The following is a 26,710-nucleotide window of genomic DNA, read 5'->3' as shown; positions in this document are numbered from 1 at the left end:
TCTTTGCACAGGGACCTTAAAACGTGAACATAATATTTTTTTTATATATACATGCGTTTTTTGGACATCCGATAGTTAGGACTTATTTACATTCCCTGTGGAGTCTGAATTATTCGTTGTCGGCTATAGTTAAATTTCACGCATCATTTCAGTCAGTGCATGACGTTGAAACTAGAATTCCAATGGAAATTTTTAACAAAGTACACAAAACTGTCTCTCAAATTTATTGAGTTTTACAGGTCCAGTAAGGAACAAGTTAATCAACAAATATTAACTTGGGAAAAAAAAGGCAGCTGCACAAGTTGCACAGAAATCCCCACACCTAAACGTGAAAGGATTAAGAAAGAAAAGGTTGAGAAGAGTTGCAATCTGGGTCAGTTAGTACATATTTTTGAGATTTAAACTAGTCAAAAGATAAACAGGAGAGATGTAGCACACACGACGACTGGACTAAGAACTGTGCTTTATTGAAAAAACCCATCTCCCAGGAAAACTAGGCGAGCATGCGCAGCTAGGAGCCAAACCACACACAAAACAATGTTGATTGCAAGATAGACCAAACAGTTAGCGCCAGTGTGATAGGACGCTTAGTTCCTTCTGCCTCAGTGAGACAAAGTTGCACTGATGCAATTATCCCCTTGCATGCTGATGTGATACGCTTCGAGAAGTATAGCTCACCGTCAACATGGAGACAAGAACACGCTTGAAGTCGCCAGACGTCTCGCTCATCACAGCCTTCTCAAGGTCCTTGCCAAACTCTGCTCAGAGCAAAAAATAAAGAAGGATTATGCTAAGCTGTACAACTAAAAACCGCATGTAGATATACATACTGCCATCTTTCACCTGCAAGGCAGTGAAGTCATAAGTACACTACAATACAACCAAATTATGCACATGCCTACCCCCCCCCCCTTCCTATATAATGAGTCACGAAAACCAAACCCAAACAATACAAAAACAATTGCATATATACTACAATGTATTTCACCCTTTGTGTGCACTGTGGGGAGCACCCGCTCCCATTTCCTCCGGCGTATTCGCGTCGTCCCGTTCGCACGTGGTGGATGCATCAAGCTGGCATAGACACGGGAGAGAGGCACTATACACCCTCCCGTTCTCTGTCGCTCTCATGACCCGCGTACCCCTTCCTCCCCACCCGGCTCGCGGGAAAAGGAGACGTATCCGGTGGCCGAGGAGGACCTCCCCTCACAAAACGTAAAAAGGCATGAAAGCGTGTCACCACGCTTTCCACCACCTCTCTGACACCCGATTTCTAAGCTGCCGGACTGGATCACCTGCTGCAACCCATAAGTGAACTCGTTTGCCCGACTACCCCAGGAAACGAGGCAAGCCTATTTATTACTTATTAGAGAGAGGACTTCCCTCTGCGTTCTTTATTGCTTGTAGCAATAAACCTTATTACAGTTGATGCCACTGGTTGCCTTATTCATTCGAACCCAACGCAGCCCCGATTCCTGCGCTACGGGTTGGGAGTTCCATAGAGCGACAGTGTGGGGCTAGATCCAGAGCTCGTCTTCAGCCCTAGCCGCATGCAGAGTGGAGCTCCCACAGCACACATTATTTCAGCCTAACTTCTCTTGCCATACAACTTGGACATCACAGAGCACTTGCCTCTGTCTGTAAAACATCCCAGCTAACTTTAACCAAGGTTGAAATATATTCAGGTGTGCTGCAGAAAGACATGTCTAAAAGCATGTTGTTAGCCACTCTAAGGAAAAAATACAATTTTTTGCATTCTTTCAGTTGCACAATTAGTGTAGAGTAAATTAACTCAGCAAGTTAAATTTAGAGAAAAACTTCTAAAGAAGGAGTTGTAGAGCGTTCAAGGAAACACACGATTCACAATATTTGAAGTCCTACATGCTATATGTCATAAAGAAAGCCCACAAGATATGAACGGAACCTGTGTGGCAGCTCGCTTACATGTCACAATTGCACTGCTCTCACTCAAGCCGCATGTGAATAAACAGTGCACTAATTAAGCTAGTGTGCTGCTAGCAAGAAAACATGGCGGCGATGACTTAAGGTTCTTTATTCCACTTATTGCTATCACAAACAGCTGCACCTGTTGCTTTTGGCAGTACAACCGAGACCAATCCCTATCGTAAATTTCGAAGCCTATGCCTGCATCAACTGTTTCGGAACACTTAAGGATGTTCACTTTATGCTTGGCCTTTGGTTGAGCAACAACAGTCAAGTCAGCTGCGAGCGTCTGCTAGGGCAGGGATTCCCAAACTGGTTTCCCCCAAGGCTTTTTCAAAAAGTTTGGGAACCCCTGTGTGCTAGGGGCATGCCAGCTACGCTTTTAAGCAGTTCAGTTTGTTTTATGGGTGAAGTTGGCCTGAATTCATTACACTGCAGAAATTAACAGCCTTTTGCATGTATGGAACCTGTTATGAACACCTCAGATAACAGGTTTCCAAGTCTTGCATTAGAATCAATTGTCTAACTTCTTCAGTTAAAAAGATTCATTTTCATAAATGCTAGTCTAATTTACTATATTGAGTTCTTTGAATGTGTATGACCTTGTGGTAGAAGCAATCGCAAAGAAATCGCTAAATTAATACATCTTCCTCACTTTTAAGGAATTTCAAAAGTATTTACTTAACACCCTGTAAAATGCCAAGCAAGTCAGACTATGTCTGTGCCTCGTCCTAAACATCAAGCCCACATTCACAAAACTACTCTTACACAAGCACAGCCTGCAATTGGGAACTGCCGTGGCAACTGTTTTGTCATCACAGTGATCACTATCATGCACTTGAGAAAACTTCTCTTCTGTAAGCAAACTTTTATGAAAACAGTCCCCAATCGTTAACGCAGCTTGAAAAGAAAGTGGCAACAGAGGCAAACAGTGCATTCACATATGGAGTTGCAAGTTAGTGTGCGTCATCTCTGAGATGAAGTCAGATGATGCCAGTACTTCATGCAACAGTGAAAAAAAAAAATAGAGTACATATCGCTGTCAACCTAACCCCCTAACTGTGGATAATGAACACGGTGCATATGAACAACAGTGCGCTATGCTGTTATACTGTGATTGGTGCTAGTCCTACTACATACAGTCGAACCCATTTATAATGATACACAAGGTGTAATGTTTTACATATTTATCTTGCTCCGATTATGGTATGTTCACTCGTTGCAGAGATGTTTGTCAAAAGATGTCTGTTGTCGTCATTCTGCCCTTGAACTGTATAATTCCGAGTGTTCCGAGTTTCTAGCGTTTGTTTATTGTACCTGTGCATGAATCACGTTCTCCCTAGTACCTGCACTGGACTTGCTTTGGCAACTTTTACTGTTGTGCTTCTAGAATTGTTTCTCTGTTTCCAAATCTGTTTTTGTGTTATAACCCACTCCTGCCTAAGGCTCTATATGAGAGGTCGGCAGTACTCCTGAAATAAATAAATAAATAACAATTATTAGTTATAACAATAAAATTTTCGTGGCACTTGAATACTGTTACAAGTGGTTTCGACTGTATACAGTATTTGTGGATGTGGAGGATACATTATCATGGCCTGTCAAGAAGTTCATGACACAGAAAATAAAATTTGTCACCACTTCACACTAGTCAAGCCATTTTCAATCCGTCAATGATGGACGTACCCATTTATCTGCATGCTTCTCAACTGGCAGAAGTGTGTCACAAGCAGCGTGCCGCCCCCCCCTCGTATCCCCTTTTTGATAATGTTAAATGTTTGTTTGGGTGCTTTGGTGTTGCTCAACCAAAAACGACACACTAGACACCTGGGGTCATATTATGGGAAGATTGTTTTCCATCAATTCTATTCTTTTTGTACCACCAATTGCAGAAAGTGGCTGATATATTAGTGACAGCGTAGACATGGCATTCTACCTGCCAATGAAAAAAGGCAAAAAGAGTGGAAAATGTAAAGAATCGTTACATAATACAGTCCCTGCTCTTTCAGTTTTTCTGCAGACCATTCAGCAGCTACCCCCTGAGATCAGGAATTCCCGACACACTTATAGCTATTGCAGTTTCACAAGCAGACACTAAGAAACAAGTAGGAGGGTGTGCACTCACTCTGCTTGTAGATCTGCTTGATCGCAGCAATTTCAGCGTTGGTGCGGGTGCAGAGGATTTCAATCAGGCAGTCCTCGTCAGTGCCAAGACCCTTCATGGCAGCCTTCAGCTCAGATGCCAGGAATTCGTAAAGTGGAGTCATCAGCCCAACAATGACATCCTCGAGTTTCCCAGACAGCTCCGACTTGAGATCCTTTACAAGATCCTGAAAACGTAAATCAAGCAGTAAGCAACTCTGTCAACCACAGCTGAAAGTAAAAGCACTTCTGAACAAACGGAAGACAAACATAAAAGTAGTCATATCACATGCAACAAAAGGCCAGCAAACCAGTTATTTATCAAGCTGTCTCTGCATCCCTTACAGAAATTATAGAAAATAAACTTAATGGTGGCAAAGTGTACCATGAAGACGTTGCAGCAAGAACATGGTCCAGCATAAGCAGCATGGTGTACAATATCTTGCAATGCTGCAATCAGCAAATGCTTAACACATGCACGGAGCATGAACATTGATAAGTAAAATATAACAAACAAAAAGGTATTGGAGGCTGAACAAAAACTTTTTTTTAGGTTTTCGGACCTGTACATAAAGCATTATGCCATGTCTAAAGGCAAGGAAATCAATTTAAATCATTGCAAGTTTAATACCAATACTGTTTGTACCTTTTTTTCACTGTTTACCACTTGCACTGAGCTATCTGCTACTATGAACCAACTAGCCTACAACCTACAGCAGCCTACAGATGTGCATATCCATCCAAGCAAATGTGCTTTTCACTACAATGCATCTGCCCCATTTTTTCACCACCAGTGTGATACAGCTGACAACTAATTGTTGGTGTCTATGAAGCCAGCCAGCTTGATGACAGCACACGGGCTGCAGTGAAACTGTACTTCACTGTATTTACTGATGGCTTCCACTATGTTCACTACCTACAATTCCTCACACCAATTCAAAACGAAAATATTGCTTGCCACAACCACAGTTGCAATGATAGAGGCACATGCTATGTCCTGCACATCACAAAATGTGCAAAAGAATAAACTCGAACCATTCCTGCATGATAACTGGTGTGAAATAGACGTGCAAGAACCACAGAAGGAAGACGAGAAAGGAAAGGGCAGCGTGCTTCCTGCTGTTCCTTTCTGAATAACTTATGCAATTGTAGCAAAAACAAAGAAGCAACAAGTCCAAACAAAATAACGAAAGTTATTAAAATTAAATGCAGTTCACATAAAAATATCAGTGGCTAATATCAGCAAAAGATAACCTCAAGGTAAACACTGCACTGATGTTATCAGTGTACGAGTTTCACAACACACTCGACATAACTTCAATATAATACAGCAACAATGCTCCCCTGTGCAGTAGCGAATAGATGAGTGTCCTGATGCAAGACAACTCATGGCAAGTGTCCTTTAAAACAAGTGGCGATAGCAAATGTTTACTTCAGATATCTTGCGAGAGTAGCTGCTTACAAAAATATACTCGCACTTAGGATGCGAGAGTACATGCACTGCACACATGGCCCTCATTTAGCAGCTGGCTGCATTGAATAGCGCAACTTGCCCTGCTGAAAGGTAGTGAAACTAATGCACACTTTACTTCTGCTTAAAAGTACATGAGAACGAAGCCTCAACAAGTGCAACTCTAAACAACCACCTGCAGTCCATGGTACAGTAAGATCTCGTTAAACCGTACCCGCTTAAACAGTGGTTTCATTTTAAAAGTAGCAAAGTCAAATCCCCGACTCAGCGGCCAATGAACATAATGTGTTTTGTATCCGTATAAACTGTACCAGTTTTTTGCGTACGTGTTGGTTAACACATAGCGTTTTCACTTTTCATCGCACAACACGGCAGTGTGTAGTCTCCATCGGGTGGCCCAGCAGAACAAAAAGCCTCACAGATCGGAACAATGGCCTCCAAGTGCCCTGTGTGTTTGCACGTGAGGCCACATCAACATCATTTCGGCGCTGTGCCAGAGAGCATTGTGGCGTCATGCAAGCGGGGACTAGCGTCATGCCAAAGCTCGGATAAAGACGCCGGGTGCTCAGCATAGAAGAAAAATTAAACGTAGTTCATGCTATCGACCGTGACGCAAAGAAGTCAGCGCTGGCACGCGACAGGGATCTGCTGTTGACTCCGGTGTGTGGCATTTGGAATGCAAAGAAGTTGCTCAGCAGCACTGCTGTGACCGCAAAGAGATGTTGCCTACGAGGTTCAACTTTTCGCCACCGTTGCCGAAGTGTCGACTAGCGACAGTGATGAAGACAACATGGAAAGCGACAGCACGGGGGATTCAGGCCCAACAGTAGCAGAAGCTGCGCATTACGTCAGCCTCATGAATGCAATTGTCACGACGCAGCTCACTTCACGTGCTTGGTCATACTGCCCTAGGTCGCCCTCGAAGGCCATCGAGCTGAAGGAATATTACTTTGCTGGTGCAGTTGCTGGAAGCCATCCTCCTATAATGCGGCGTGTAACACCGTTTTCTAATACTAATGTGCCACCCTTTCATTGCAGGAGCTTTGGCTCATGCACCCTGAACAGTCTCATCGCCAAGGTAGTTGTCAAATAAATGCCTTCCATGTACAGAGGTCAACACTTCTCTAGAATGTGCGAACCACCTGCTCAGGCCTGCGCTGGCGTTATCTGAAGACGACGTGTCAAAATCGACTGAATGTGAGCTTGCGTGACTACATTTACAGTTTCCATAGATTTCTCTCGACCTGATGATCGACTATAGCTTTAGTAGCTCCTCTGGCCCTCAGGAGAATGTTCTAGACGAAGTGTAGACCTCTGTACTCTGGACCTTCTCAGTGCAGTGCTCTGTCTCACTCCCAGTGGAGACTAAACTAATATACACTTCAGGCACACGCAACACATGCAACTGAGCTGACTGTCCCCTTTGAAGCTCAGATACTGAAACCTGTGCTGTGGTCTAGATGACCCCAGTGGAACACCATGTGAGAAAGACCACAGGGTTTACTATTCTAAACCCAAGAAAGGCAGAATGGTGGTCATGCATTTACCTACCATATTATCTTTCCTTGCTTTTTAATATGCACAAGGAATATTACTATCCTTTTTACATAACCCAATGAAAACCAAGAATGAGCACACTACTTTTTTACCCTCAAGCTTAGCAGCACAATGCCATAGCCACTACACAGCCATGGCAGGTATGCTCAATTAAAACACCACCTTGCAGGTGCCTTTCATAAAATTAAGCTGTTGAATCATGTGCTTTATTTACATTACAGCAATAATTCCCCAATCACACAACGTGGCTTGTGTTCAAATTCCAAGCAGAACAACCGGCCCCAACCAGGCAAGCAAGCAACAAACCAACCAAGTTAACACTTCGCTGCATACCCCAGACAATAGAGATGATTGAAGCAAGGCTAGACACACCAGACAATCCTACCCCAGCTAGACATACATGCACACATCCTCCTCCATTGCAATATGGCGAGGAATGCAGCAGGCACACTTTCCCCAAGATGACACCCTAACAGAAAAGCAAAACAATAAGCAAGCCGCAAGGCATCTCTACAGCACACAAGCATCCATCAACCACAACTCGGACAATGGGCCCACAACTCACCCGTCCAAACATCTGCTTGTACGTTGTCATGATCGCCTGTCGCTGATCGCTTGACCTTTTGCCAAGAATAGCAATGATGGCAGCCTCATCGGTGCCTGCAGGCACAAACACATAACGAGAAAATGCATTGAAGCCAGAGAGGAACAATGCACCATCTATTAAAGTATCTCAAGAAAAGAAACTTTGTACATGCAGGCACTGTTACAGTAGAGCCACTTGCAACTGAACACTTCCGAGTTGCCCCAAGGCTCTTATTCCCCTGCTAAAGGGAAAGAGTAAATCTTGAGTCTACAAGAGAAAGGGCAGTTCTTTTCCCTCAGGGGACACCTTCCAGAGTGCCAAATGGAGTGAACTGGTGTTCTCCCTTCAGTGAATGGCAGCAGACAGGCTCCTCATTTGCTCTACATTAACTCTATGCCTCTACAATACTCTATGCTTACACTGTCACATATCTATGGGCATGTTTATGTGTTCTTCAGTCTGGCTGACATGAGATGAATAAAAGCGAATAAATAAGCTCTTTCAACCTTCATCAACAGCTGAACTGCAGGTCATCACTACAGTCTGTTTTTTTAAAAATTAGAAGCACTTCTGCCTCAGTCTTTGATCCATTAAATTCATGCGTTCAGCCACACCCCAAAAAGAAACCCTACCGAAACCACGTGCTTCTACCTCTTCACTTTTAGTACTGACCCACACGTGCCAATTCATATCTGGGGGTGTTGCCAGCAAAATTAAGAAGGCACAAAAAAAAAGTGCGCATTACTTGTACCAAAGCTGACCAAACTAGCACTCCAAGTGCTACTATGTAACACAGAAGTAATACAAGCATTACCTACTGGTGTGCAAGGGCATTGAAAGTCTTTCATGGATGGGAAGGGCTAGGGCAACAGTAACGCACTGGTAAATGGTCGAGAGAGGCAACAATTCCACAGGCTAAATAGGTGACCTCTCCCTATTCCCCAATTACACTGGTTATCAGCCTTGAACTACAATAAGTACCCTTAGTGCAATCATGTCTTCAACCAGTATGGCCATTCATAACCCTTTCAGACACTATGTAAGCACTTGACTGCACTGCGAACTCGCACCTCTTCCTCCAAGTATGTTACAGATGTTGCCAATTTCATGGTTCCAGCCGAATTCTCCACTTTTCGTCTTACACCTGTGGAGTTTACTGCACCATATAGTGAATGCAGATAAAGCTAATGTGGAAAATATTCATCATGGCTGCACGCAATTTGGCGTCACCCCCCCCCCCCCCAGATAAGCTATCTTTCTCAAAAACAAAGGTTACAGCACTAAGCAGACGACGAGGAAGTGAGGCACAAACTGACATATACAGGTATCCGTATGTCTCACTTTATCCTCGTCTGCTTAGCACCATAACCATTGTTTTTAAGTCATGAACCAACTAGCTCAGCAACAAGTTTTGTTATATCTTTCTCACTTCCTCAGCATTTCTGGCATTGTCTACATAGTCTGTTTCAAAAAATTACCTGAAAATTATGCCAATCTTGTGACGGTCTCAATATCAAATTAACACAACACACTCGCAGGGTGTCCTCTCAGTGTCATCAGAATTTGTGTATGATCACAAACATGTACAAAAGTGATGGCGGACACATTCGGAACACTACGCACAGCAGAGCGAAGCAATGCTTGACTCGGCTAGCTAGTGAACTGCTCGTATATCTCTGCAGTCTGTTGCGCTACCTTCTTTGTCATTTTATAAGAAGAATATGGTCAATGCAAACAAGCCAATTTTGAAAATGCACTGCAATATTTCTTGGACATGGACTCAAGTGGAGAGGAGGATGTTGCTGGAATTGAGTTTGTCCGTTTCACTTCCATAGGAGACGTGGATGAAACGAATGTGCAAGATGTAGGATTTACAAGTATCCTTGGTACTGTGGAGAATTGTGAAATAAATTTTGAAATAAAAACTGCCTTCTCTCTTCTGCGAGCACACTGTTCATTAAACTACCTGCTCACAACCTTTCCCATAACAGTGACCGCGCATAATTCTTTAAAATGCTAGCTAGCCACTCCAGCTACGCAGCCCAGGAGCCATTGATGCAACAGTTCTTGCATGTCACTGGAGGCGCAGTTCAGTACTGCACCACATTCTTGAAATCTTTGGACCTCTTGAAGTAAACTATGTCAAGCAACAATAATTAACATTGTGGGCACCTTTGCACTTCTGTGCACTCTTGTGAATACTTTAACGGCCAGGAACATCTGTGCACATAACCTGTGTGAACATAATCTGTGTGAAAAGTATTGAAAAAAGAATGCTCATAGGAATGATGACACCTACTGTTCCGTGACAAAATTTCACCCAATAAAATGTGTAATCTTATGTGTGCATGGCCTGTGTTCTTAACCTAGCTGTTACAGCAAATTGACATGCAACATGTTCTCAAGCAGGCAGATAATGGTTTAAAGCTGGCATTTAAACATGAAGACAAATTACCAAAACCCTTCATCGCCTTCCTGAGCGCCTGGGCATCATCCTGGGGATTGAATCCTGGGTAGGGTTTGATGGTGGCCTGTGCAAAGCAGAGGGGATTATCTCAACTGCAAGCAGTCACAATTTTTTGTTAAGAAATTCCTGACGACGAAACTCACCATGATTCTTGCGTTGCCTGGACTCTGTAAGCAGAGAGAGAGAGACAAGGAAAAATAAGGAATGGTATATAAGCGCCGAGCACAGCGCACGGTTGTTTTCAAAGTGGGACAGAGCTAGGGGCGGTACGACGACGGACGGAGAGGCGCGCCGCCGACACAGGAAACGAAACACAGCAACAGCAAAGAGGAGGAAGGTGAACATGTGCAGTGACGTTATGGCCATGTGACATTAGTCCTGCACCCTAATGCAGCGCTTGTATTTTGCTTTCGGTGCAGCGCGAAATACACACACGTGCCCAGCGCTGGTCCAGGCGGTAAAGGCGGGAGAAGCCCGTCCAGAAACATCACAGACCTCTTGCGGACTTACACGAGGTAGCGAGCTTTCCTAATGGCGGCCTGGAAAGGCATGCCAACACGCACGTTACGAGCCGCCGTCCCATGGGGCGGCTACAGCGCGACGGAGCAAGAAGCAAACGGATCGTTGATCATAACCGCAAAACAGCATTCGGTCAACCATAACGCCCCCGTATCTACGATGCACGTTCGCCTCTCCGCGCGATTTTAGATATACCCCCGCTCAGCTCGAACGGCAGCCGACGATCGTGCCGATCAAACTTCGGTACGTCGGGCGGAGGCGCAGAAATTGCGAAAGAAGAACCTTTATGAGACACCCGAAAATTTAAAAGGAATAATCGCGGAATGGCTCACCCGAAAGTCGCTGTCGATGCGAATGTAGTGACGGAAAACGGCCCCCGCTGCGGTCAAACTGGAGCAGTCAACGCAAAAAACCTGGCCACACCTACTCCGGCATCCACGCTAGCGACCGCTGACCGTCGTCGAGCCGGACAAGCCGCGAGACTAGCGAAGCAACGCCCGCCGCCGCCACCGCCGCGCGCTAAAGGCGAGATCGAGATGGCGCTGCACTCGCCAGAGATAAACTGTTGAACAAAGGAAGCGGCAACAACCTGATGACGCGAATCGTTAAACGAAGCGACTGCTCACGCTGGTTGAGTCAACAAGATTCGACATTGTTCGCGATCAGGCAAAAGACTGACGGTGCTTGCAAGTCTATCACCTGCCTGTTGAAATAACGAGCAACGCCCCTGCAAAAATGGGCCGTAGCGCATCGCGGAAATACTGTCACGCCGGAACTTTCCGACCTGACGAAAACTCATTCTGCGCCCATACATACAGACGCACACATCCAAAAATGCGAGTCTTTACTGTACACTGCTGCGCGAAACAACAGTTTGATTGGGCGCGTAGTTTCTGTAGGCGCGTGACAGCTTGACTGTAGCGCATTCCTCTTCACCACTACAAGAAGCACACGTATGTGCGGGCCGCATAAGTATGTACGTGTACGTGTGTGTGTGTTGCTAGTAATGAGTCACAAAATTCTAAGCCGGAACCAAAACGGCGGAGTGTCTCCTCTACCAACAGAGATACGAGCGCGGATCCTACCCTCACTTAAAATGGGGAAACAACGGACTGCGCGCCTTGAGCGCGCCAGCTTCCTGGAAAGAGGCGCGCAATGTGTGAACAAAGAAGAAAAGAATTACTTCAAAAACGTCCGAAAGGTCTCGTTGACGAAACGACCTCGAGTGTAGGGTGGGTGGGCACCACCACGCTCTCACGGAGACAACTTGGCAAGCCTACCGCGCGAATCTCTTCCCCTACAAAAACGCCGCCATAAAAATGCACGCGTGATTTTTTTTTTTTTTTCGTCTATTACCCGCGCTGCCTGGCGTGGTCTGGCGCCAGGATATCGACTGGGGCCGTCCGAGAAGTTGGCCCGTTCCCAAGGCAGAAGTTTCTCGCTCTGGGGGCGCTAAAAATACGTGCATCAGACGAATACGCGAGCGTAAAGAAAGAATATTAAAACAAAATAAATAAAGAGCGCGCGCGCACGGCGGCGTTTTTAGGTCTGGTCATCACCGCGCAGCTGCGGGCACGGCCAAGAACGTTACACGGGTTACACAACACGCCCCCTCCGCCCCAAACCGTTCTCATTATTCTCACTCTTATCTCCTTCTCTGCACTTGCAAAAGCTGGAGCGCTGGCACGCGAGCGGCGTAGCGAGCGCTGCGGGCTATATTTTTGCAATTCTTCTTTTCTTGCATTTACGCAGAAATTCTCGCTTCATTTGCCTACAGGACACAAGCTACACAACAAGACCCCGAAAGTTCTGGTACAAAGTTTAGCGCTGCTAGTTCGTCTGCATTATCACCAAAGTTTCCCCGCGCATCAACAAGAAATGGACCTCACAGCGCTGAGTGTCCGTTTCTTGTAGCCCCGCGTCTGATGCGCTGGGAAGCTGCAAATCTCGTCCAAAAGGTTACCGCAATTATTTTACCGCTTCTTACATGCCTTCTATCGTTACGATTGTGCTTCAGAAAGCCGCACTATATATGCAGTGAAATACCTACCAAGTACTGCACCCTCACTTCAGTGAATGAGACGAACGCGGTGCCTAAAAAGGAAACAAAATCGCGCCGTCGAACACCACTTCGAGGCGACAAATACACTATTCTAGTCAGCTGGCGGATACAACGTATAACGCTATGTTGCTTTGTTTGCGTGAACATCGTGAGCGTCGGATTCGTGAACCAACTCGTCAATAATGCTTTATCAGTTACGAACGCGCGTTAATGGACTCACATACATTGGACATACACATTCTAATTTTAAAAAACGCCCTCTGCAACACCCAGATAGTGAAATTAATTATAACTGATTTCGCTATCTCAAATTGCAACACATATGTTGCAATTTGAGAATCAGGCAAATTGTTCGTTTAAACGAAATCCCGATACTGGTACTGATTTCGAGATATTCGTTCCTAAATTGTGCTGCGAAATACGTGGGTTTTGCGGAAAAGTGTCCAAAACGCTTACCATTTCTGCTTAATAAATGTGACTTCACCAGTACCTGGGCTCTATTTCATCATTGTCACATGTGCCCAACTAAACTGAATAAAGGAATTAAATAGTGTTACAGTTTATTAGCTGACCGCAAAAATTGCCATTTATCATCCATGCAACGCCCTGCTGTTAAGTAATCCACCTGAAGAGGGAAAGTCGACTATCTGCTGCTTTTTTTTTGTTTTTTTTATCGAAAGATGCGTTCCAAGAAGGAGAGAAAAGAGGTGGTGTATTATAACATAGCGGCTGGTCACGACAGAATAACAGCGGTTTTCTTATTTTTACTACTGGTGACCCCCCAAACAGAATCCCCACCCTCCTTAAAAAAAGAACGTCAATAATCGCAGTTTCGCACACAGGCGAAGCCCTGAACGGCCGTGAGGTGGAACGCCGCACCTCGATTGGTGCCCGAGATGAGACCGAAGGGAAACCCTCAGAGTTCATCAGCGTCCATAGGTTGGATTACAAAGATTTAGCTTGACGTTTACTGTCCGTTTCGCTCAGACCAGTATATGCACCAGGGTGTGTAATGCGCACCGCTGCTCAGCAGGAACGCTATACCTGTGGGCGCGCAAGGTAAATATACCTGGTATCGAAGCTTCCATAGGAGCCCATACGTTCAAAACATGGCGGTCCATCGCCGGTTCATGGGGCTTAGCGCCATCTGTATGTGGTGGGAACACTTCCGGCGGAAGAAAAAATAACGTGACGCTATGTCCGTTAAAAGTAGAAGTGACGTCATTTTGTTTTCGAAGGCGCGAAATTTGTTTTGTTGTTCTTCCTTTGGAGCTATATATTCAAATGCACCGCCATTCGACTTGATGGGCGTTTCGAGCTTTCAGCGTGGAAAGCGATGCAGGAAAAGGCCAGCCGTGCGGTTGTCGAAATCGCATCCCTGCGCAGAACATACTTTCTTTGGAGGCCGACGAAAGCTTTAGGTGTAGAGTGCTGATCCTATTGTCGGATGCCAAGTCCGTCGGCCAGCGCAGTCGCACGAAAACGACTACACAATTATCTGGCGGTCGTAACTCACTACTTTTGACTGAACAGATTAAGAAGCAATGAAGCTACCCGCGTCACCAAATTCAGACAAACTTCGACAAGCAAGAAAGCACAAATTGTGAGGGGGGCGTATTTCAACAGGTGATACGAGTGCGCCTTTCTGCCCATTTCAAGACGTGCATTGCTCTGCGAGTGACAATGCCGTCAACGCCCCCTGTAGCGATGGGCGCTGAAAAGAAATGCATTTATTAATAATAATAAAATTAAACGTATTTATTTAACTCATCACGAATATACAAAATTGACTAGCAATTTTATTTTTGTTGAATGAATCTAACTGTGCTCGTTTGAATTAAAAAAACGCGTTTTTCTTTCCCAATGTTTGTTCCCTCCAAACATAGTCGCGCTTCGATCCCTGCTCCCATAACCCCCCATGCTGATGTCGGTGACAATCTGTACTGAACCGCTTTTCGCCCGAAGCTTCGCGACCTATTTGGATCGGCCTTGGGGCGCGCACGCTCAGGCCAGCAGCGGAAGCCAGACAAAGCCGACTGAGCGGAGCGCCATGGTGCGTTCACTTGGCTTCGTTGCTTTCCGCAGTCAAACGCACTGCGCGTCTCTGGACGGCTTCTAGTAGCCCTCCACGCGCGGACCGCGCATGCGTCGTCGACAGCAGTACAGCGCGGCGCGAGTGCGATCGCAACAAGGAATTTCAGTTTCGCCATAATGGCGAAGCAATGAATGCGATAGCGACATGTTGGAATATTACACGAAGTGTAAGAATCGTAGCTGCAGTGGCAGTACGAATTGAAGTACGAGTCGACGCTTAGCTGCGGCTTCGCGCACTCGTACAGCTGGGTCGGACTCGCGCCAACGACGTTAATGTAAGTTGACTATACTCCGTTCCATACATAGCAGTCAACGGTGTGGAAGCTACGCAAGAAGTGCTTCGCTGCGAGCAAACAGCGTTCGCTCGCGCGAGCATGCACGTGTGGCTCCTCGCGACGGGCTGCAATAAAAAAAAAAAACCCGAAAAGAACAACAAAAATGAAAATAGCCTAAAACAGCGCATTAGCACCCGCATACCAAAGTGTGTTTGTTTCTAAGGATTAAAACTTGTTCAATTTGCTACCGAGCCCACATAAACAACAGTTGCGCACAAGTGCGGTCAAAAAACATCGAACTATATGCGAGTGCGAACGAAGCCACTGCAAGAAGTCTGCTATGTATGGAACGCAGTATAAGTAAGAACGATCTGCTGTGCTAGGGGTCCTCCGTTTGAATCCTGCCATCGGACAATTTCACCTTGCATGGCGACTTTGCCACCGCTTTTCCACATCGGATGTTTCAAACCTCTTGCCTGTGCCGATCCCGGAGGTAGTGCGCAGCCGCGGCAATAAAATTGCATCATTTTCAGGTTCGAGCTGTGTTGCTGTTTCGCACTTTTAATACTTAAGGCTGAGAAGATTTAAGGTGAAACGCATGCGCTGTCGGTGTTTTGCTTCATGACATTTATTTGTGGGCTGCCATTCTCAAAATTCTGAGGAATAATATTGTCAAGAATGTAAGACCTGGCCTGAGCAACTTTAGCGATAGAATGGCGAGGCAATATAACCCGCATATACCGCATGTCTATAGCATGCATGCACCTAAATATATACTGACCCTCACGGCGACACCGACGGCAACAATTCGCTTGGAGGGTCCATATAACTGCTATCGCAATAAAAAATCTGGTAAGCTGTATCACGGAGGCAGCCGCAATGGTAAACGTGAAACGCCTTGCGCGCGCTGCAGAAGGTGTATGGGTACTAGGGAGCAGAAATTACGTAACCAAATACACAAGTGACATTTATTTGCGCATTATAAAAGCATACACGCTCAATTTATGATACAGCTGTAATGGGGGTCCCACGGTGCATGTAATCTTGCAATCGTGCAGAGCCGAGCATCGACGTGAAATTTTTGTAACATATCGCCACATTTGTAAGCCTTACAACTCCTGATATACACCAGTTTGAGTTGCATGAATCATACCTACTATGGCATAGTGAGCTGTCTCAAAGGCGACCATTCCTATCCACATGGACAAACGTACTGTCGAGCTACGTACGCCCATCTGAACGCCACACGCGAGGGTAAATTTAGCTCCGATAGCGTCATACGTAGCGCGACAACGGCGTTATCTGCGCACAGGACACGTACTTGGTCGGGTAATGGCTTATTTCTTCTACACAGCGATATCACCGTAACGTGCGTGGATAGTACTGTTTCAAAGATATAATGCTGTAACATACATGTTTTCGTTACGTATGGTTTTAGCAAGCGACCCCTTGGCGCTTTTTAAATGTACCACGTCATGGGGGGGGGGGGGGGTGAAGAAAAAAAAAAGGAAAAGTCGAATGTCTAGCTAGAAGAGAATTTTCGATATGACAAAATTCTTTTTTCTTATATATTATACCGGCCTTCAACAACCCTTTCCCTCTCCCCCCGCCCCATTTTCCCACACACAAAGAACCATACATTCGAACCTCGATCTAACGAATTTTCGTCCTTCCCCTGGTTTGCTTCCGTTAAAGACCTGGGGTATTGTGGCGCGCGGACCCATTGCCAAGTGTACACGACGTAACGCAAGCGTCAACCATGCAGTTTCCCGATTCAGCGAAACAACGCTTCACTGCCGTCTCAATTTATACAAGTCATCCCAGAACGCAGACTCGCTACCGCAAGCTCCTCAAAAACCACGCGCATACGGAGGACAAAGCATCGCAACTGGTCGGAGCGCGTCGCGGTGAGCGCGTTCCGTTCGTGCCTGCAGCGGAGAACTAAAGCACAACACGTGAGCCTATTTGCATTGACTGAACTAATAAAAAAATGCCAAAAAACTGACGCTCCTGAGGACGACAATTCGAGTGGGTAACAGGCCGAAATTCTCTCACAATAACATAATAGTCCGGGACGCACGCGGCTCTCCGTATCCTGCAAATCGGGAACTGCTGCCAGTTTACGCGGGCCTCTTCGGGCAACGAGTGAAATCGAATACCGAGTCTAACTGCGCATTCAATTACCTTTATGCATACGGTACTCAGTCAAGGGGAGTGCGGAGAATGCGACCAGTCAAAAGGAGAAAACTGGGCGCTTTTGTGCACGACATTTAAAAGTTTCAAGGCCACTGTAAGCGCGCGACGGCATCTCCTGTTGTGCCACACAAGCAGTCCGATTTCTGCAACATGTGCTGTCAAGGTTGTAATGCCGAATGGATAAGGCAAGTTTTCCTAGCTCTCTCGTGATTTCGACCGCCATCAGTGCTACAGAAGAAGGCCCAAACGGCCCAGGAACAGCTGCGTTAACGCGCGGTTCCTGACGCGCGGTGTGGCCTTTCATCTGACAGAGCGTAACTGCCATAGCCACGCCACAAACACCGGAAGCCCGCGCCGCGGCGGCGCTGCTTTAGTTACGCTTCTCTGGCTACGTTCTCATTCTCGGCAGGGGCGGCTAGGAAGGTAACGGTGAGCGATACGCTACGCCGAATCTTTATAATGAGGGCTCGAGCCTTTCGATTGAACCGCTGTGCGTCCGATGTTTCTAATGAAATGGCACGTTCCAAGACACCCGTCCACAAAGGCCCAGCCAGCAATAGAACAAGCGAAATCCGCAGCCCAAGCGCAACAATCTCGATGCAACGAAGTTGTCAGATTTAACGAATTCTGTGCAACTTCATTAAACTGGGGTCCCAGTCTACAGGTTTGAACACCAGCTATAGCCGGCGATGTTAATGCACTCAGAAACGCACCGCCGCAGTGTATAACCATGCAAACGTCCAAGCTAGCTTCATGTATTATAGCTACCAAGTTTCTACGATAGGCAGGCGTGTTTTCTGAGGAATACCCCGTTCTACTCACTGCCTTTCTCTCGAATACCATTTCTGCCCACCAGGTAGGCGGTTGTGGCCATTCCAGAGGCACTTTTCCGGAGCGTTTGTCTTCCAACCTATTTCAGCAATGATGACCCGCCGCGGTGGCTATGGCGTCTTCAGGAATGGAAGCGGCCAAGGAAGCTTTGGAGCAGCAGAAAATTTGAAACTTTGGAGTACTATACGTTTGGAGCATGAATTGTCCGTTTTGGAGCAGTATATACGCGTCTTGGCGTAGCTTGGTAAAGGTCAATATAAGTGAAATACAGGCAGATAAAGAAAAGGTGTGCTTTATTTGACTTTGCAGAACACTATTAGGCTACGGTAAATCAGTTCTTCGGAAGCCCGCTGGGCGAAAAACATCTTTGACAAGGAAAAATTGTCGTGGTTAAAACACGTTGGCGGGCTAGTTGGTTAGAATCCGTAAAGTGAACACCGTTCGCGTATAGTACCCTCTGGTAATTTTTATAGATTTAGATGCACGTTAAAGAACCCCAGGTGGTCAAAACTTCCGGAGTCCTCCACTATACGACGTGCCTCATAATCAGAAAGTAGTTTTGGCACGTAAAGCTCCATAATTTTTTTTTTGTAATTTTTCATTCTTGGAGACGTTCAGTTAAGATAGCGAAATATCGCAGTATAAATGTGAAACGGCATACTGGTCATTGCATGTTGGCCAGTATTTCACATCGCTTGCCGAGAAATATAGAGTACTCTAAGATAATTTTTGAAAACAATAAAGGGATAAAAATATTCACTGACTTTCCGATGTGCTTCATCAACCAATACTTTGAATACGCTCGATTATTCTGGCTTATTCGCGGTTCCCGCCACAGGCGTCATAAAGCGAACGTAAAACGGCAACCGATATGTTGTGCGCCGTACGATGGTTGATTAAAATTTTCGGACTCAATCTGCGCAAGTCACGTCGTAAACAACGTTGCCGTGAACACAACATCAGAGGTTCGCGCTTTCGCCGAACATTCAATTACGACCACCATTTGGCCGACAAGGTTGACTAATTAGAAGACTTTACATCCTTGGCTGAACTGCTTTCTGCGTCGGCAAAAGACCAACTTTGTGTGGTGCGGCCGTGCAGAATGTAGTGTAGCCTGATCGAGTGCAAATTCGAGCGACGATTGAGGTACGTTGCCATTGGATATTTGTGACCAAGACGTTTCATGAAAGCAAGCTGGTCGTTTGCCAGCATGCCGCACTATCATCCCGGTGGGCGGAGACGTGGTGCACGTGCGAAATAAATGTAGAACGTCAGACGCACGGCGTCCGCCCATTAATCGACGCAGATGTACTTACCAATATAGCACGTAAAGTGAGTGCTAAAATGTAAAACGAAACTGATGAACTACACGCTCAGCAGACTGTACGACCTCATTCATTCAGCGCGGCTTTCCTTCCCGACTGCCCCATGAAATGAGCGCCAGTTCAAATCATCTTTAGCTGGTTCGTGTATGCGCAAACGCATAACACTTATATAAAACATTTCGTGATGCACTGTATGGTACAAAACGGTTTTCATTTTGTTGCCGCCTAGTTACAATTACGCCAATAGACACACCCGCACTCCAAAGACGCCGACGCTGAAACGCATTGCCTAGGCTTGGATTGCAGGGCCTAACCCAACAGACGTGTGGTCGCCACTGAACATGCATAACCTGCTAAATTTGGTACCTTCATTCGAAATTAGCGTTTTGGTACAAGATGGCGCAACTGGCGCAGCACTTCCATCCCTGCGTTTTGCTGCTGGGCACGAGGTCGCGGGTCCGACTCCCGGCCGCGTTTAGATCGGGGATAAATGCATAAACGCTCGGGTGCTTACATATAGGCGCGCTTTGAACAAACCTACGTAGTCGAAATTAATCCGGAGTCCCCCAAACACACCTAGAGTTGCTCTGGGACGTTTAACAGGTTAAACTCCATGATTAAGCAATCAATCAATCGACAATCACGATGATTATGTTCCGTTCTAGATACCACCGGCTACTGTTCCTGGTCCACACACGCTCGGCTCCCGTGCCAAGAAACTGGTATTGATTAACAGTCCAGGCAGCACGTAATGTTGACCTATATAATAACTGAGAGACTGTTGACCTGTTCATTGGGTTTTGAAGAACGCCTGTTTTTTGCCATAGTAAGGTTGGAGCGATTCCACTTGTAAAATTCCTGCTTGGTATAGAAAATATTCAGCTCAATTTCAAGTAGTTCGATATAAAGAGGTTTCAGTGCACTAAAAAGTACATGTGTACAATGTTGTCTAAGGCTATATGACAATGTTCCCAGTCCAGGGCTGTACCCGGTAATTTTTTATCGGGGGAGGGGGAGTTGCAGAAACAATGGTGGCCATTTTGAAATATTTATAGTGACTCATTTTCATGTGCGAATCAAGCACATTACTGACATCTGATAATTGGAGGGGTACATCGAAATTAGTTTGACAAAACTGTTTTGGGTGTGCTGCAGTAAGCACTGTCCATAAATATAGGAGGAGCCTAGCTGTAACACTACTCCCAGCACACAAATGGCAGTAGCTACATTTTAAGATATTCATGGAAATTAGCATGGTCACAAATTAAGCTTTTGACCAAGCTGAGGGCGAAATCACAAAAAAACTTTTTTCATACGTCTTTATATTCTGCCTGTCTACATTGCCTCTGCAGGGTTACGTGAACCATTCTAAAATACAGTAAGACTTCGGCCTTGCATTTTCTACGATAGGTCTGTTAGTTCCATATTGATGTCTACTTGATATGAGTCACTTAATGATGCCCATATATTTTTAACCAACTAATGATTTAAAAGTCAGCTCAATTATACCATCGCTGTGAGCCAATGCACTTACATTTCGTGCCTGGAAGTTCACATTCTAAGAAATATGAAACTGACAAGCCAGTGAGTATTATGTTAAGACAGATATCCAACACTGTATCACCCACAAACAGGGCTAAAGTGCTTTGTGCAGTGGAAAACAAAGAAAATAAACGTCGCGACTCTCTCAAAGGCTCAAGCTTCTTGAAAGAACAGATTACAGAGTGTTGGCCTCCCCCCATTAGGTGAATACTTTAGCAAAACTACCAACCCCTCTACTTATCAACCTCCTGTCACTGCTAAAAGCAGCGGGCGAAATAGCCTGTTAGGAAATTTCTGAAGGGAAATAATTATCATGAAACTATACACAGCCTGTGGCTACAAAGGAAAGCAACACAAGTTGCTCCAAATATTTGATCTGAAACTAATTTGTCATAATTCAAAGCAGCACAACCATTTTATAACTTGAAGCAATCAGCAGACCAGCAAGTGCAGCAATAAAATAAACACAGAGGAAGACTGTTAGCCTCACATGGAGCATAGTCCCATGAGATAAAGTATGCTTCTACCAGGGAATTGGTAGCTTCATATTATGCAAACTTCACTTAGCTGCAGTTATTCAGGGCTGTACAAATTTCCTTTAAAATGTTCAGCTACACTCAAAACGGCAGCAATTGCTGTCACACAGCAATGCACATTTCATATAAACTATTTTGAGACGGCCATGCTTTTTCTTTCCATCAATTATAGGAAAGCCATTTGCTGAGAGAAGCTGCCAAATCCATAAACATTGCGCAATTACCCCTCAAAAAGCACTCCAGCCACATGGATCTCAAATGTCACAAATGTATGTGCCAGCAAACTACAGTGCAACCAACAATTTCTGTATTGCTCAGTTTTCAACAAGGAAATGTTACAGCCCAGCAAGCACCAAGCAAAACTGGTGCATCAAAGTAGGCCATGCATAAAGCCAAATATAGTCATAACTAAGACATATCCCATTGCATGATGCACATGGCACACTTACATCTTTACAGAAGCCTTATCACTTACATCTCGTAAACGCTGTCCTGTATAGGATGCTGAGTGAGTAACTTGGGCAGCACTGGAGTAAACAGATCCTGCTCCATAGGCTGCCTGCGTATAGGGTGCACTGTAACCACCAGGGCCAGTTGTGCCTGCACTAGGATAGCCTGCAGATGGATATGGGCTTGGAGCTGCTTGTGTAGAAGGATAGCTAGCAGCAGACACAGGTGCAGAATAGCTACTATGGCTTGTTGGGCAGCCAGGGTATCCTTGAGTGGAACTTTGATGGCCAGTGGCTGTGGGCATGGCGCAACCAGGTTGACTTGGGTAACTGGGCTGGCTTGGATAGCCGGGTTGGGTTGGGTAGCCGGGTTGACTCGGGTAGCCTGGTTGATTTGGGTAGCCAGGTTGATTCGGGTAGCCGGGTTGATTCGGGTAGCTGGGTTGATTCGGATAGCCGGGTTGACTCGGATATCCGGGTTGGCTCGGATAGCTGGGTTGGCTCGGATAGCCAGGTTGGCTCGGATAGCCAGGCTGAGAAGCAAAACCTGGCTGGGTTGTTGGGAAACCTGCTGAGGAAGGCTGAGGGTATGTCTGATTTGGCACTTGGGGTGGGTAGCCAGGAGCCTGCTGGCCGGCTGGTGGTGCTCCATAGACAGCCCCCATCGGGTAACTTGCTCTGTCTTGAGGCGGGTAGCCTGGATAACCCTGCTGAGGAGGGTAAGAGTTCCCACTTCCGCCCGGGTAACTCATTGTATCTTGCTATAATTGGCACTGCAAAGTAGTAGTAACGTCGCATTACAACGACATATATGCAATATTTATTCAAAATGGTGAGGTTCATCTAAATATACTTTAGGCGCAGCAGCCCCTTTAACACTGATTGTGGGGCATTCTATAAAGCTTCAAACAGAATGATTGCAAATTCTTGCTCATCACAAAACGTCTGTCACAAGAAACATAAAAGCACTCAGCTCTCAAGGATCAGAGCCCGAGACAATCGGTCTTTCCAATCAATAAGTGAAGCTTTATTAATGACGTAAGATATATATAGGGTGTTTTTCATATGTTTTCCTGAACTTTTAAACATTGCCTGTGACAGATAGCATAATTCTTGTCCCGAAGTTGAATTATTCAAATTTAGAAGCAGATATTAGTAGCATGAGAAATTAAAACACATATAGAAATAGTTAACGAAAATCCCCTAATTACCTCATTTAATTATGTTATGGCACATACTGCAATTTACAAATTGTATCCAGTGAGATTACAATACGTACCTAATTGAAATGAATACCCAGGATGACACCAGTTTTGAGGTATTACTTTCGAAAGTGTGGGACAGAATACATGGGGAAATGTGGGACAGAATACATGGGCATTCCATTTACTTTTGTGCTTCATTACATAAAAGAACACTTTGTTAAAAACTGTTCACGAAGAGTGAACACTTTTTGAACGTGTGCACTCTTTGTGCACTCTTTTTGAACTTCGTTCAAAAAAAGTGCACTTTTACGGCGCATTTGATGACGCATATCTCCAAACTGGTGTCATTCTGGAAATTCATTTCAAGTGGATACGTCTTGCAAACTCATCGTCTACAATTCGTAAATAGCAATATGTGCGGAAAAGTAATTAAGACGTAGCGAATTTTTCAATTAAATACGTGTTACGATTTTTCGTGCAAGAAATGTTCACCTCTCTTAATAATCCAGCTCAAGCACTATAGTTATGGTATCTGTAACAGGCGATTTTTGAGAAATTCCAGAAAACTATACTTCACAACACATGAAGGAGGAGGTCCCAAGGTCAAAGGCCGACCAAGGGACCTTCGGTGCATGAAGTTGAGCAAGAACTGGTCCCAAAAGTTCTCAGCATTCTTCTGCGAAAGTCTTGTTCCGCCATTCTATTTTTATACCCCAGTCCCATGGGGCACTTCCGAACGCAATCGAGCCCGTTCCGGATCGGATCTTGCGATCGCAATTCGTGCCCATCCTCAGCCTGCGCAAAGGAGCCAATCGCGGTCGAGAAATTCGATCCCGATCGGGCTCGACCGCGATTGAAAGTACCTTGTGTGCCACTGGCTACACTTTCCTGTTGGCATCGCGACACGTTTTCATCTGGAAACAGCCGCCGTGGTTATCAGTCAATGCAACAGGTCATGTTTGCAAATCTCTTTTCTCCGCAATGCGCACATTGTCAGAAATTATGTGCACAAATTGAAGAACTCGAACAAGCGAGAAGAAACTACGTACCAAATGTGTACTCAGCGTGGAACTTGAGCCAAGCTTACGTCACGAGGAAATGCGGGAACGCTCACAGCCGGCAGCCGGATTGGGCGTGTGCGTACGGTTTGTTTACAGACGCGCAAAGTACTCTACGCCGTAACTACACAAAAGTAACCACTACGCAATAAAGCCAGTATACATTACCTAGGTCGGAAATTAATGCAGTGTCAATTTTCCAACGAACACAGCTTTCTCAAAACGCACCAAAAGAGGCCGATAGCGACGACCGGCAAACGCTGGGAGTGTCATTTGCTGCCAGTCGAGAATAGAGCGCCAATCATCAGCTACCACAAGTCCGCTTAAAACGTAAACATTTAAGGCACATTGGCAATGATTAATAACCACTCACCTTAGTTATCAATGCTTCTGGTACACACCACAGTCACAACTTCAGCCTTGGCACCGCTTTGACCGCGTTATCAGCCGCGGTCTCTGAGCGTAATGTCTACTAGCACTCTCAGAGTCCGTCCAAGTTCGCAGGTTGCTGCTGCGGCCGCAGCGGCACAACGGCAGCACCTAACGCTGAAAAATTTGATGCGATGGCGCTTGGACTGCACTGTTTTCACAGTGTTCTTTCAACGTATCATTCAACGGCTTCAACGTCATATTTACACTCAACCAACACATTTGTATGGTTAGTTCATGGTTTAGGTGCTCTAAATACAGAGCACCTAGCGCACCATTTGGCAGTGCTGCTCACGTGCCCATGAATTCACTAATATGCCAAAACCCAAATTCCTAAATATACAAGTCCAGTTTACCATGATTCAAAAAGCAAATGAAAATGCAGTGCGTGACGATATCAGCGCAGAAATACTGCATGAGTGCACTATTTATTGTCGTTAAAAAGCCACCGCAATGCAGCTGGTTTCGGCGGATGACGCCGGGCACTGGATCAATGAGCAGTTTCCAAAATGAAGCCATATGTCCCGAGTCATATAGCAGCACACAGCCAGAGGGTTTCTGCCGATCAGATTCACCGTTTTTCTAGGACTTTGAACTTTGCCTCTGAAAGAAAGCAAAGAATGTGATGCCGCATAATCGTCAACATTACTCATTCTATTCCAAGAATCGGGTCTCTTAACAGCCAGGGTACTTTACCAAGACGTTTGGAATAAGCGTCCAGCTTGTATGCTGCTTGTTCCAATTTGGTAACGCTGTCCTCAACTTGGTCGATTTGGTCCAAGAACGGTTTTAGGCACCGATCTACAGATAGGGAAAAGTTCCCGAGGTTTCGCTTATCAGTGCCCATTGATATACACGTTGGACTAAGTTTCCTGCAACTCACATTTTTCGTTGAGGTCCATGAGAGCTTTCGAAACGTTGCCGGCAATTTGCTTCATGTCACTGTACTTCGTTATGGTTAATTTGTTCATTTCTTCTGTCAACCTGTAATCGTCCAATGTAGCTGCAAAACGCGTAATTGAGGACTGTTTACGAGAAGCTCATTGTTACACACACCAAAGAAAATCTCTAGCCACATTCAGCATTACATCTCACACATAATGGGCACACTCTGGTATATGGGAACATGCACCACATTTGACAAACGTCAGCAACGTAAACAACCACACCAAATCAGCTGTTTAGCACTCACATGAAAGCTCGGCTTGAACGTATTCTCCTGTTTTTTCAAACATCGTGGCCGCTAGTTCATTTAACTTCGGCGATTCGGTGTCTGTGTCCCCAAACTCCATAATAAAATCTGCCGTACGTAAATTCGATCACTTGCAAATAAAAGGAAAGAAAATATCCGAAGAAACCTCAAGCAGACGCACGCACTAGCGCCGCCGCGGCTGTCAACATTGGCACAGTGTTGCCGATTCTGCACTGTACAAAGTTGACCAAGCCCTTTTGAAAAAAAAAATTAATAAAACTATACGGTTTTATTCAAGCAATATATGTTTTCACGTGCATTATAGATGCGTATTTTGATAAGTATGACTTTTATTGTAACGGCTGCATTGAAAATTTTTTGGCGCCAAATTTAATTTTTCTCTTTGATCAGAATGAAAACCGTGACCACAATAATCTATAGACAATCCTTTCCTGAGCTCCTGGTCCATATATAAGTTGCCAGTAGGCAACAGGAAACGTGCAAGTTCGCTCAAAGATTGCTTGTGCGTGAGAAGCTTCAAAAAAAGGGAACTGAATTGAATTCTAGGGTTTTACGTACCAAAAAATCTATTTGATTACGAGGCACGCCGTAGTGGGGGAGTCCGGGTTAATTTTGACCACCAGGGGATCTTTGCCGTTAAAAAAAATAGTGGGAAAGGGCTGTACAGTAAAAGTAAAGCTACAGTCGGCGGTGCACTACCATCCGTGGCGGCGCACCATAAAATGATAAGGGGCGCTTTGGAGGTATCAATATAGTAGGAAAAAAGAAGAAAAATAATTACCGTATATGAAGAGGAAATTCGTTTACGC

General features: G+C 45.3%; 2 protein-coding genes across 4 annotated transcripts in view; both read right to left on the bottom strand.

Annotated features, from left to right (window-relative positions):
• LOC135912494 (annexin-B12-like) overlaps positions 1-24,789 on the bottom strand; it is a 41,130-nt gene extending 16,341 nt beyond the window's left edge. The window contains exons 1-7 of one of the 3 annotated variants that reach the window (XM_065444952.1): positions 24,633-24,789; positions 22,023-22,769; positions 10,311-10,334; positions 10,156-10,231; positions 7,680-7,774; positions 4,070-4,274; positions 679-758 (exon numbers count right to left, since the gene is read on the bottom strand). In XM_065444952.1, the coding sequence (XP_065301024.1) occupies positions 679-758; positions 4,070-4,274; positions 7,680-7,774; positions 10,156-10,231; positions 10,311-10,334; positions 22,023-22,748 (1,206 nt within the window). In that variant the 5' untranslated portion in view covers positions 22,749-22,769; positions 24,633-24,789. Of the gene's footprint in view, positions 1-678; positions 759-4,069; positions 4,275-7,679; positions 7,775-10,155; positions 10,232-10,310; positions 10,335-11,018; positions 11,219-22,022; positions 22,770-24,250; positions 24,399-24,632 lie in introns of those variants that run through there. The other 2 variants (XM_065444953.1, XM_065444954.2) reach the window with 2 other exon arrangements.
• Positions 24,790-25,085: 296 nt separating this feature from the next.
• On the bottom strand, positions 25,086-26,110 carry Blos2 (biogenesis of lysosome-related organelles complex 1 subunit 2). The gene is made up of 4 exons (XM_065444955.2): positions 25,881-26,110; positions 25,572-25,691; positions 25,385-25,489; positions 25,086-25,291 (listed from the first exon to the last, which is right to left on the bottom strand). Exons 1-4 carry the CDS (start codon positions 25,978-25,980, stop codon positions 25,260-25,262), a joined length of 357 nt encoding a protein of 118 aa, XP_065301027.1. The 5' UTR covers positions 25,981-26,110; the 3' UTR covers positions 25,086-25,259.
• Positions 26,111-26,710: the final 600 nt, after the last annotated feature.

This window comes from Dermacentor albipictus, chromosome 1 (assembly GCF_038994185.2).
Source record: "Dermacentor albipictus isolate Rhodes 1998 colony chromosome 1, USDA_Dalb.pri_finalv2, whole genome shotgun sequence".
Classification (NCBI taxonomy): domain Eukaryota; kingdom Metazoa; phylum Arthropoda; class Arachnida; order Ixodida; family Ixodidae; genus Dermacentor; species Dermacentor albipictus.
The sequence above is the reverse complement of the archived record's forward strand: the minus strand, read 5'-3'. Positions and strand labels throughout refer to the sequence as shown.

Coding starts and splice junctions, on each gene's coding strand:
- Blos2 (XM_065444955.2), bottom strand. CDS start 25,980: ATGGAGTTTGGGGACACAGACACCGAATCGCCGAAGTTAAATGAACTA. Junction 25,692..25,880: donor CGTTCAAGCCGAGCTTTCAT/GTGAGTGCTAAA, acceptor CGCGTTTTGCAG/CTACATTGGACGATTACAGG. Junction 25,490..25,571: donor CATGGACCTCAACGAAAAAT/GTGAGTTGCAGG, acceptor CCCTATCTGTAG/ATCGGTGCCTAAAACCGTTC.